We start from the raw sequence: 12,659 nt of genomic DNA on the forward strand, positions 1-12,659 counted from the left end.
AATTAAGACAGCACAATGAACAACGGGCAAGATTGATTGTCCCAGCTTCTCTTCTGAACTTTAGCTTCGTCATCGTGCATTCCGCGCCAAGAAGATAAAGGCTTCCCGAAGACTGCAGTGCTACGGAATGATTTAATGAGCACAATGCTAGTATTGGAAAAGAACGCTTCGTGTGCTAAAGCGGCTCAAAATAAGCAGCAAGAGAGCCTTATTAACGCGCACATAATTACTGAACGCGTTCTAGCGACAAACAAGAACACTCACGAATCAGCCCTGTCCTTAATTAAACGCACAACTCCCGCAAATCGCATTACTGCAACCCGTATTTTAGCTGGGACAAATCAATTCTCTTTTCGAGTTTCCATCCTTGAGGAAACTTCCCAAACTGCATTATTAATTGTAAAGTTCCAGTGCAGCGAATAAGACGATGAATACAAAGATCCACTTGTATGAAGGCGTTGCAACGAGCTCTTCGTTGCCAGGAGTATAGTTATTGAATACGTGAGCATTTACAACGTACCAAAATAGCAAGGATACTCAGAAAATGCATGCTTTCTAGCCCTCTCACGCTCTCCTACATACGCTCCATGCACTCACTCACTCACTCACTCGCTCGCTCGCTCGCTCACTCACTCACTCACTCACTCACTCACTCGCCAACTTCGAGCAAATGGCGAGACCGGGAGATGTGTTGTGGTCGTAGGAGGTACTCTATCACGGTGGCCACTCTAGGTACAAACATGCAAGCCTACTTCAGAACGGAAACTGAAAAAATAAAATATACAATCACCTAAATTGAAATAGAAGTGAAGTCAATCTTCCTTTATTTCTTTTCTGTCGACGTATTTAACTTGCCCTGCATCCCTTCGAAAGCTTTCTACACCAAACGTGGCTTTGAAACGCCTGCGGGATCGAAGACATCGCGAGCTTTCCGCACTTCGCCACGCTTCATGCAGCCTCCTTGATCGGCCCACGTTTGACCATGCGACAATGCTATGTGATGATGACGCCATCGTGTGATCTCACGTGACCATGACGTTGCAAGTTGTGGCGACTTATGTCGTCATTATGAAGTCACATGGTCACTTTATTGTGTGATGACGATGTTTTTTTCATCACTCTTGTTGATGCCGCCGGCGCAGAACGCTGACGCCGCAAACGCCTACGCTCAATTTTTGTGATTGACGAAGCATATAAATCTTTCGCCTTCAAAAGTGTAGTTTTTTTTTCAAGGGCTTCGTCTCACAATACAGGTCAACAAAAGTAAGAAGCTGCTCTAACTGGAAAGACACCTAACTTAATTATGCATATGACCATAGCATGGATTCTCAAATTGGGTTTCCATGGAAACCAGGGGCTCTGTGAAGCGTATTTCGGTGTTCCGCGAGCAGTGATAACGAACAAGAACCACTTTCCTTTTATCCCAGTTATCACAGTTCTCACCTAATTTATGAGTTCAACGAGAAAACTTGCAAGAAAGTTGTTATTTTATAAAGAAATTTTGACAAATTGGTGTTTTTATCGTGCAGTAATATTGCGCAGTACACGGGCCTCTATTATTTTGCCTCTACTCTCCGAAACATTATGATTTTTCTCGTGCTAAAAGTAGATGAAACGTTGGAGGTTCCACGCCGCTCTGGAATAGACATGGGGGTTCCCCAATGCCAGAAAGTTTGAGAATACCTGCACCATAGCATTGTGATCACATCCGGATAGAGCTCCCTTGTATTTAAGGATTGAATGAATGAATAAATAAATAAATAAATAAATAAATAAATAAATAAATAAATAAATAAATAAATTGAAAACATTTCTTTCCAACATAACATTAGGGCATGACTCCCGGCTATAGAAGCGTACAAATGCAGAAAAAAGGTCTGTGGGGTACCACACACAACACAGCATACACATAAATGTATAAGCCTCACCATACTAATGCCCCGCCGCGATGGTCTATATATAGTAGCTAAGGTACTCGGCTGCTGACCCGCAGGTCGCGGGATCGAATTCCGGCTGCAGCGGCTGCATTTCCGATGGAGGCGGAAATGTTGTAGGCCCGGGTGCTCAGATTTGGATGCACGTTAAAGAATACCAGGTGGTCGAACTTTCCGGAGCCCTCAACTACGGCGTCTCTTATAATCATATGGTGGTTTTGGGACGTTAAACCCCACATATCAATCTAACCATACTAATATGGCAGAATAAGTCTTTAGAGTGTTTCGGCCAGAGCGAACTAACCAGCATCGCGCTCTCTGCGCGGAAAACGCAGGCGTCGCCTTACTTTCACCCAGCGTGAGGAAAAAAGAACACATCGCGAAGGGAACAGCGGCCGGGTTGCCCTCTCATTTGCATTTAGAGAAACCAAGTTTTCCTTAATTGGCATTCGCACTTAAGGCCCTCGCGCTCACTTAGCGCGCCTCGCTGCACGTGAGAACGCACACATTCTAACACAGCCACAACACGCATTTTCCTTATTTTTCTTGGCAGCGCCTTCACCATCATTTTAGCATCTGCTAAACGAGTTCCTTTTTAAAAAGTCGACTGTTACGCATCCATTCGCTCCAGTAGCACCACCTGATTCCACGCGTTAGCTCTAGCACGTGATCCTTTGTTCGTTTACACTTATCCCACCCGCGAGATTAGCTCTATAGCTTTCACACTTTACAAGAAAGTTTGATTCTATGCCTGTCAGGCGCAAGCTATGATGGGGTGCAGTGTCTAAAACGTGTCGAATTCACGCCGCATAATTACAAGGCACTCAATCTATCTCCATAAAGCCATACGTCCTTCTGTGCAACTTTCAGTGATTAATTTTAATTAGCGAGTAATTTAGGACGTATATTTAACGAAAGTACAGAATTATAGTTTTCGTCTAAAAGATCAAATAATATGCTCTAAACGCTTGCCCAGTCAGCATTCTGGTTGTGTTCGTTTAGAGGAAAAAAGAAAAAAACGCCAGGCCTGCGTGGAACGTGCAGCACAGTCACAGCGCTACAAGAACGGCCTTTCAGACGCTTTTCTAAACACTCTTTGCAATGCTACAAGCACACCGCTGGGTGCTTGTACCACTGCACCATAAATAATCATAAATTTTGTGTAGTAGGCCAGCATTCAGTTATACTTCATGATTCTTAGTAGAAGCTTGGTATCCACTACACACTTGTTTGAAATGTTGTGTATTTTTATGCAGTGACTGACAACGATGAAGAAATATGCCGAAAGTGGGTATGCGCCACAGTTAATAGGTGATCAAGAACAAGTTTTATAATTGGTTGGAGAATTGGAGGGCCCACTCATAACGCAATTCGCTTTGTGCGATGCCTGCCTGTTATTTTGCTGCTCTAAAACGCTTTATTACACACACTAAAGCGATTACTTCTTCGACATCAAGCCTGCCAAAGGCCAGTTTAGAAACGAGTTCTAAGAACTGGCGCGGCCCAGTGGCAGAATACTGGACTGGCACGCAGCGAATCCGGGTTCCAATCCCATTGTGTCATTAGTGTCTATTCGTTTACCGAGTTCCTAGCACTGGCGTGGCTCAGTGGTAGAATATTGGGCAGGCACATTGCGGACCCGGGTTAAAAACCCATTGTGTCGTTGGTGTTTTTATTTACAAAGTTTTTTTTTTTCGTTGAATAATGGTTACGGACACCAGCGGCGGCGGCGGACAATTACGGCGCCGCGCGTGACCCGTGTTCTGACCTCACAACAGTTTTCGCTCTAATATAATACATTTGTAGTTGGTTCAGGAACGTGGCCCATCGAACAATTGTCGAACGTGGTGGCGCCTCCAGCAAAGCGATTCGCCACGGAATTGCGCGGCACAATGAAGTTGTACTATACCACGAATCGTCCTCTCTGGATGCCTGTACAAACGTGTCCACCGAGTTTCAAGCCATTTGAAAAACCAAGCGGTGCATAAAGTTGCTTGCCAACCAACCCTGACGTGCCTTTGTAGATGATGTGTACACGTCACGGCTGAAGATGCGGCACTTTTCACACGTTCAAGACCGTCTGCTTATGCCTAACCTCCTCACCGTTTAGAACGTTTGTTTTTACTTTTCACAGCCGCACGATAATCCGTTGGTTTCTAGCATTTGAGCTCACAGTACGTCTCCTTGTTACGAGCTTTCGCATCTGAAAGATGAACTGTTTCTTTCTACAGATATATATATATATATATATATATATAGGCATGGTGGTTGAGTGGCAGGCATGGTAGTTGAGTGGCCGTAGCGTTGCATATAGTCTAGTTTCGGCCTAGAGTCTGGCCTTCATCAGGCCAGACTCTAGGCCGAAACGTCGAAATAAACCACGTTGTGACCGCTCACGGAGGATCTACTAGACTATATATATATATATATATATATATATATATATATATATATATATATATATATATATATATATATATATATATATATATATATATATATATATATGCAAGGCGCGGGAACTTGGTGCAATCTAAGCCGAACGAAGTAACACCTCCTTTGCATATCCAAGTCCCGTTACTGCCCTTTCTTTCCCACACCTTCCTAAAAGGCAGATTCAATTAGCACGTCGCTGTGCACTTTGCACGGGGAATTGATTTTGTTACGGCTTTTTTTTTTAGCTCTCTTTCTGGAGCTCGACAATTTAGGCGGCTGGCGTAACAGCGCTGAAGAGCAGCGCGAATGAGACAGAACACATTGCTATGTTGTCGTTGTTTTTTTTTTGTCTGCAGACGGCGCTGTACAAAGAAAGACACCTTCACGAAGAAACGTACGCGATGAATTATTGCGTTTTCCTTGCGAGCTGAAGAAAACGAAAGAATAACAGTCACTTGAAGTTTCTTTTATTTTTTTAAGCGAGTGTTTGATCAGATCTGGACTCTGGGAGAGTGAAACAGAAAAAGGGCTTAAGAAGACGCTGAACTGCTTCCTTCCTACATAACGTGTTTCACGTACTTCTCACCGGTTCAAACGTTGCGCACTTGGGAAACTCCATATTGCTCGGTGCGAAGTCCCGTAAAACGAATCCCGTGAAGGTAGGTAGGTAGGTAGTCCCGTGAAAGCGAGCAATTTGAAGATTCGGTTGAAAACATTTTCACAGCACTCAGGCATCCGATGGCGTTGGTGCATTAGGCACCCTATATTTCGTAGTTTTTCAGCTACGCCATCTATCGGCTTCTTTGCGAAATCAGCTGCGAACGATTGTCGACAGAATTTGCGAGTCAGCTATCGGTCGAAATACCAAATACGCTGCTCGAAAAGCAAAGAACCATGCTCAATGTTTGAGAAAGCATATTTTAATGTTGCTGCGTCCTTATTACTTTCGTCTCAATTAATAGCTTTAAAAATAGGAAGTAATTTACCGAAGCCCCTCAGTCGCCTTTATATTTACGGACAGTTCGCCTTCATAGAAAGTTCCCATTCACAGACAGTTGACCTGATTAGGGACACTTTATGTTAAGATAAAGCCAAATGGTCAACTCGGACATTTCATCTTTACGGTAGTGCGGTGTACCAGTTCAAGTACAACGAACCAACTCCAGCAATCTTCAACAGGTGAGCTATTTCACCTTGCGACGTTTCATTGCTTCCTGAGCGCGTTATCATCGTTGTTTCCTGTAGAAAATGAGGTGCTGAGCACGTGGGTGAGGGTTCGATACCCGGCTTTGAGGAAAGAAACAGTTTAGAGGGAGTGTGACGCGGTGTCATAGAAAGAAAGAAGAGTAGAAGGTCAGCTACCCAGACGCAAAGCTTCGCTTGCCCACATTTTTCCCATAAAAGAAGGTTGCCTGAACAATCTTTAGGAGGTTGTTACTGATTATTGTGTACCTAGTTACTGCATACCGATAATTAATGAAAGAATATTCGCATTAGTGTGCACAGCACTAGAGAACAAATATAAAAGGCTGTAAAAAAATGGAAAGCCTCGGACGCTTCGTGAAACGCGAAATTTGACCGTCGGCGCTTGGTGGCGTCGAGAACAAGAGACGCGAAAGGGCATCACGTGATGTCGCTTTTTACCGTATACCCATCACCAAGCCATCACGGATCGTCAAAATGTGTGACGTCACCACGATGACACGTCACATAATGACGCCATGACATGATCTCGTGGGCAGGGTGGGCCGATCATCGAGGCATTGCGAAAACAGGTGAGGTGCCTTCAATCCCGGAGGCAGCGGAAAACTACGTTACATGGAGAACGCTTTTGAAGAGTGGCGGGCAGGGTCCAATGAGAAGGAAAGGAAGACGACTTCGGCCTTCAAATTGCCTTATGAGAAATACACAATGGATCCGGTGAGTTTCTGCAAATGCAACTCGTCCATAAACAAGCAAAGCAAGAAACAGCGCAGCGTATACAATTCAAGGGTGAAAACTCGAACATTGATTTATGGTGCCATCTATTGGCAGATTCGGAGCACTTCCCGTAATACTTTTTTTTTTCTGCTTCATGTGGAGTAAGTCTATTCCATTGGCGGATTGAGAGTTCTCCCTGTATGTTCCGTTGGCAGATCTGGAGCAGATCCGTCGCGAGATCCACTCCACGGAGCAATTTTTTTTCTGCTTCACGAAAATCGGCGGATTTGACGGGAGTCGAAAGCGCCCCGTGCCTTGAAACGGTGCCAACTTTGGCGCACGGAAATATGGGCACACGGGCTTCAAGCATTTCGCCTCCGTAGAAATTTGGCCGCAGCGGCCGGGATTCAATCCCACGACCTTCGGATCAGCAGTAAAGCAGCATAACCACGATAACAATCGCGTGGCAAGCATAAGGGACTTTTGCCCAGGATTGAGCGTTAACATTGCGATAATTCGACAGCACACGGAAAGTTAGAGAAGGTATTCGTGACTGCTTCGCGGGAAAATTGAACCAATACAGGACGTATAACACGAATTGTGGTGGTTTATCTTAAAATGGAAAGGAAGACGAGTCGCGATAAAATTCCTTTCTGGGCTAGTTGTTTCGTAGTATTAAATATGACATACGTTGTTTTGACGCATTACAAAACGAAAAAAAGTTTGATAAACATGACAAACACTCGCTCTGTCTATTAGTTAGCTTCCTTTTTTGTCTTCTGCCGAATCCTTGCTATTCAGTATTTAAGGGAAAAAAGTCTATACTAAAGGGAACAGTGCGGATATCTTAGTACTTTAGCTTGAAAAGGCGCACACTCTCGGCCCTTGGAAAAGCACTACCTGCGTGTTACGCACCACGAAATTGCTGTTGACTTTCTTGCGGACCACAGGCCATAACAAAGTTTGATAAACTGTGCAAATAGTGCAATGTGTGCGTCGCTTTATATCATGTTGTGTTTGTCATTGTATATCCCCTGCAGGCGCGAATCATAATCATGTCCTGCAAATGCGCCAAGTCCGGGCGGCATGATTGCCTGCCGCTCCGCTGAATGATTATACCACTCTCAGTATTAAAATAAAAAAAAATGAGGGAATGTACTGTTTTGCATGAGTTTCGATGATGTTATTTGGCATGTAATTAAGTATCAAGCATTAGGTATATCATTAGGTTAAATTCATTAAGTCTCAATAAGTTTCATCAAGTTAATAGTTCATTAGGGTATTTCATTAAGAAAAATAATCAAGCAATAAGCTTAAAATACAAGCATGCACAATTTGCTTCTTGGTTGTATTCATGTGAAGCAAATAAAAACAGATACTCTTCCCGTTGTTCCTCGAACATGGTGCGTCGCACAATTGTCGAACGTGGTCGTTCCTCCAGCAAAGTAATACTCTGCAAGAATAAGCAGCAGAACGAAGTTAAATGAGCGCTATAGTTGTCCACTCACGTAGCCTACACCGTAGGTCGGCTTATGAGTCGACTCACTCGAACTCACCGAGACTCAAATGCAGTCTTGGGTCTGAGTGAGTAATATTTTCGCGAGTGTGAGTCCGCGTGAGAAAAGTTTTTGCAGGGTGCGATTCCGAGTGAATCGAAAGCGCAAGATTTATTTCTTGAGTGAGTCTGAGTAAGTTCCACTTTTGTTTGCCGACTCGTTTTCAGCATCACTGTGAGACTTACCAAGATTCACGTTTATACTCCCGTCTACTCACACGAATTCTAAAAGCAGCATCCTTCTGATTATTTATGAATAAAAGACGCATGAATTACGCTAGGAAGTGCCTTGAATTCTCCCCTTCCATCACCAACTGCTCCTGGAATGTTCTCGATAAAGGTATCTTGTATTGTTATCTGTTTGAGGAAAAAAAATGTCCTTGCCAGTTTGCAAACACTCATAACTCTTGTTCGAAGGTCGAATGCCAAAGGGTGCCAAGAAGAGCACCGAATAAATGAGATATTGGTGTTGAAGAACATTCACACCATGGTCTAAAAGGCTAATTCTTGACTAACATACTGGTGAGTCGACTCCCTCGGACTCGCTCAGATCGAGCGGCAATTCTCTGGTTGAGTAACATTTTGGTCACTGAGTCCGAGTGAGTCCAGTTGAAGAAAAAAATTTGTGAGTGTGAATCTGGCTCCAAAAACGTTTGGTGAGTTTGCGTGAGCGCTAACTATAATTCATTAGCGAGTCTGAGCGAGATCCCCATTTTTTGCCAACCTATGGTGCGCACACTGCGTTTCAAGCTATTTAAAAAACACGCGGTGAGTGAGACGTCTCCGAAGTTGGCGTGTACACAGGGCGGCTGAAGGTGATGTATCATGATCGTGACCCAGCGCCAAAAGTAGCATGTAAGGTGACGAGCCAGGCTATCTGGACCATTCTAATAAGCATGCCACCCTCTCTCGCTATACGTTAGCTATTTGCGTAGAATCGACAAAGGTATAGATTGTTACTATGAAATTTGTAGAAGGAGCTGAGTACGTTTCAGTGACGACTGAATGAGCAAGTTTTAAAGAAAATGTGGCCGCTCCACTAACGTGAAACATGGGGATCGAGGAAGCATGCAACGTGCTTCCACCAGCATAATTTTTACTCTTTACTACTTTATTGTGTGTTCAGAAAAAGTGGGTAACAATTTAGAGCAGTAGGTACTCCACTACGGGGGAACATGAAGGCGTCCCTTGGGCCTCACGCTTGATGAGGCCCAGAATCTGCAAACAATGCGCCACTAACGCACTGTCACTTCACAAATTCGTTTCACAAAGAGATGTTTCGAACACATTACTCCAAGTATTACGTAGAGATGCACGTTTGTTTCTCTCGTTTTTAGATAAGAAACTTGAGCGCCTTGATAAATTTAGTTACGGATTCCGACACTGCCACTAAACCAAACAGAATGTCTTATGCAGTAACGACGAACCTTTAACTCATAACGCACACTGTATGAACCGGTGCCGAGTGACGCGATTGCCCTTTTTTTTTTGTGGCGCATGTAAGCCGAGACTCCAAGTTGCTTTGTCCTTGAAAAAAAGGGTCTTTTGGGGGGCAAAATGACTCGCGATATAAGGAAGAACACCAGCTACAATGCGCTGCAGAATATTATAAACGTTGCCAAACTTTAAACGCAGCAACACCCAGTGCCATTTCGTAGTTAGATGTACAGTGGATGACGAGGCATTGAAGTACCATTTATTGCCTCCACACTCTCCTGAGCGTCTGCAACACGTCAGGCAAAGCAAATGGTATCGGAATCATGGAATCTTCTAGAGGGAGTTTCATCACAAGACTGCATCCGAGAGCGTAGGCACGAAGGAACGGACCTCTCATACACACTAGCGTCATTTCGAAACCATAGGGAGAAAAGGAAACGTCGAGTCTGGTAAAAGGGGGCAGTTTCTACTTTTACGTGCACGCGAGTCCGTGTCTAATAGGTAGATGCAAGAGGGTGTGACCCACGCACTCCTACGGAGACTACCGTAAAGGTGGAAAGAAGACCTGTATTGCAAGCACACTTCACCGTAAAGCCTGACCTCGGGATTTTAATGTGAAGAACGTGTCCACCTTCTACATTGTGGTGTTTCGCAGCCTTTATTTTTGAGAGGTTTGCAGTTAATGCTAGCGAATCGGGGCTGCTCCGTTTTAAACATATATTTTTCTGCACCACACTTTGCGCCTGGTCCCCAAGTAACGTGAGCGTAGTCAGGTATTCATCTTACGTGTATACAAAGTGAGTAGTCTACATGAGCTCTTATGCAATAAACTTGACTTGTCCATTAGGATGCTTCTTTATTGAATGAAAGTTGAGGGACGAATGACTTGACTAAAAAAGTGAAGGAAGATTGCAAAGCCTGATCACTGTAGGCGCATCTGGTTAGCCCTAGTAGGAGGATAACTCATGCCCACTGCCTTCGTTATTCAGCGAATAAAAAAAAAGCAGCAACATTCTATTACCCTTTTCAGGGAACTAGTTGTCGGAAAAAGGGGATTCGAAGAAGAATGGAGCGAGTTGGTTGGGCAAAGAGTAGTTGGAGTTTGACGTCACGAGACCAGGATATGAGGGACGCCGTAGTCGAGGGCCCTGTAAATTTCAACGGTCTACCCTTCATTAATGAGCACATCAATCTAAAAACACAGGCCTCAAGCAATTTTGTATTCATCCATTGCGGACCTCATTCCACTGCGTGAACTTCAAGTTAGCGGTGAAGTTCCAGAACGGCTAGCCCACAGCGTAGGAAGTAGTCTTCTTTGCCCCTTTTGTTTCACAACCAGAGTTTCTACAAACGAAGCATACACTCGGAGGACGCTTGAGCTCCGCCTTCAAGAGCGAAACGTGATCGCATTTGCGTGACCAGCTCCGCTTGTCGGTGGACACCTGTACCGTGCCACACGCAAAGGAACGTCTGTTGCGAGTGTAAATCGGCAGCTTCGAACTGTCTTAGCACGCCCGCATTCTGTGGAGACTAGTTCTGGCGAAGAAGGGATTCACGGAAGGAGGAGGGAGACCGAGGGAGAGGAGGTGATGTGAGAGAGAGAGAGAGAGAGAGCTCACGTTCGTTGAAGCAGATCTTCCAGAGCCCGGACACGGTGTTCTTGGCTAGCTGCTCGCGGTCCCCGGAGCCGTTGTAGCTCGGGTTGGGCATGAGCTCGGTGCTGTGGAGCCAGCTGTTGGAACAGAGCGCGATGGCGTTCGCCACGAGCGAGGCCAGCGCCGACGCGGGCGTCAGCACTCGTAGCGCTCGCACGCTGAGGCGAGACATGGCGGCCGAGCGCGGCGATCCCGCTCCCCCGCTGGTGCCCAAGGGGGGGCGGCCATGCAGGGGCCAGGCGAACGGCTCGGCGAGCACGCTACCCGTCGAGCTGCCTCGTCGCCAGCGACCGCCGCGGGCGGGCGGCAGCGGAGCAGCCGCGGCGGCCGCGAGACTGCAGCTCCGAACATCCACCGCCGAGGCAGCGCAGTCCGTATCCGCGCCACGCGCCGCCACCGCGCCGCGTCCTGCGACGCCTCCGGACGAGCCCTGCTGCTGCTGCTGCTCGTCGAGACGCCGCTTGACGTTGCTGGGCCGCGCCGGCTCGTAGGGGCCGCTAGCCGCGGAGAAGAGTCGACCAAGGCGCCGCCGCCGCCGTTCCCGCCGTCCCTCCCGGGTTCGATCGCACCGGCGAGGGATTGCGAAACCAAGCAAGTCCCACGCTCTCCGCGTTCAAACCCGTTCCGTCCGTATCCGCAGTACCCTGATGGAGCCTGGATTACGGGGTTTACGGATAGTCCCGCCACCTGCCGGTCGTGAAGACTTGACCTCCTTACTCTTGCACCAGCCTTGAAGCAGACACTTTTGATCGCTATTCAGCGTAATTCGTATAAAATTTCTCAATCATGTTTGGCTTCACAACGCAAACGACAGTAGGGAGCCTATGATTGTTGAGAATTGATTCAGGATCTTGCTCAATCGTGATCAGCACCACACAATGTGACACCAGTTTAACAAACCGGCATGAAATTATAGACCAGATACATTATAATTGTTATCTCTACACGTTTTATTATATGAATAACTATTCAGTTGAATAGGCATAACGACTAAACGAGAACTTGAAGTGGTTGGTCATCACCGCCAACACATCGCACACAACTTAACCGTTTTGCAACTCATAGGGGGGCGCCTACGGCCGCTGGCTACCGAACATTGAGGACACGTGTAGCAGTATGGATATCAACAATGGTTTCCCAGCTGCTTTGTGGCAGTAGGGCTTACCCTTCGGCTGCTTCCAGAGGGCGTTCGTGTCCCTCTGGGGTAGAAAGAACCACTCCGATTTCATCTTCCTAGCCTGCATCGTGCTGCTGCGTTTCGTCCATCAACACCTCGCACACGGTCGCTCGGCAGCGTGGACGGGAGAAGCGCTGCATCCTGTTTGTGTTTGGGATATAGGGTGGCCGAGTTAGGGACGGGCAGCGCGGTGTAGTGAAAGTTTGGTCTAGTAGAACGCAGCGAGCAGTTGGAATGCACGGGATAAGAGAAAACGTAGCTTATAAACGAACACATGACATGACGAAGGTGGAACGAGAGCTCAACTAGTCGCATTTCTGTTCTGTGTCCGCCTCTGTGCTACGCAATTCGCATGCACAGATACAGAAGGGCAGAGATAAAAAGGCAGAGAGCAAGCTGAGAACTGCCCCCTAGCCGGGCGCAACGCCTGCTTACGCATTAGGGAGAGGAAAAGGAATAGACGAAATAAAAATGAAATAGACGAAAGTTAGTAAAGGGAAGAAACCAGCCCATCAGCACTCTGGAACGATATCCCTTCTGAGATC

General features: G+C 46.2%; 1 protein-coding gene across 1 annotated transcript in view; it reads right to left on the minus strand.

Moving 5' to 3' along the window:
* LOC142767224 (voltage-dependent calcium channel gamma-7 subunit-like) overlaps positions 1 to 11,109 on the minus strand; it is a 71,281-nt gene extending 60,172 nt beyond the window's left edge. The window contains exon 1 of the mRNA XM_075868491.1: positions 10,902 to 11,109. Coding sequence (XP_075724606.1) covers positions 10,902 to 11,109 — 208 coding nt within the window. The remainder of the gene's footprint in view (positions 1 to 10,901) is intronic.
* Positions 11,110 to 12,659: the final 1,550 nt, after the last annotated feature.

Source organism: Rhipicephalus microplus, chromosome 7 (assembly GCF_043290135.1).
Source record: "Rhipicephalus microplus isolate Deutch F79 chromosome 7, USDA_Rmic, whole genome shotgun sequence".
Lineage (NCBI taxonomy): Eukaryota > Metazoa > Arthropoda > Arachnida > Ixodida > Ixodidae > Rhipicephalus > Rhipicephalus microplus.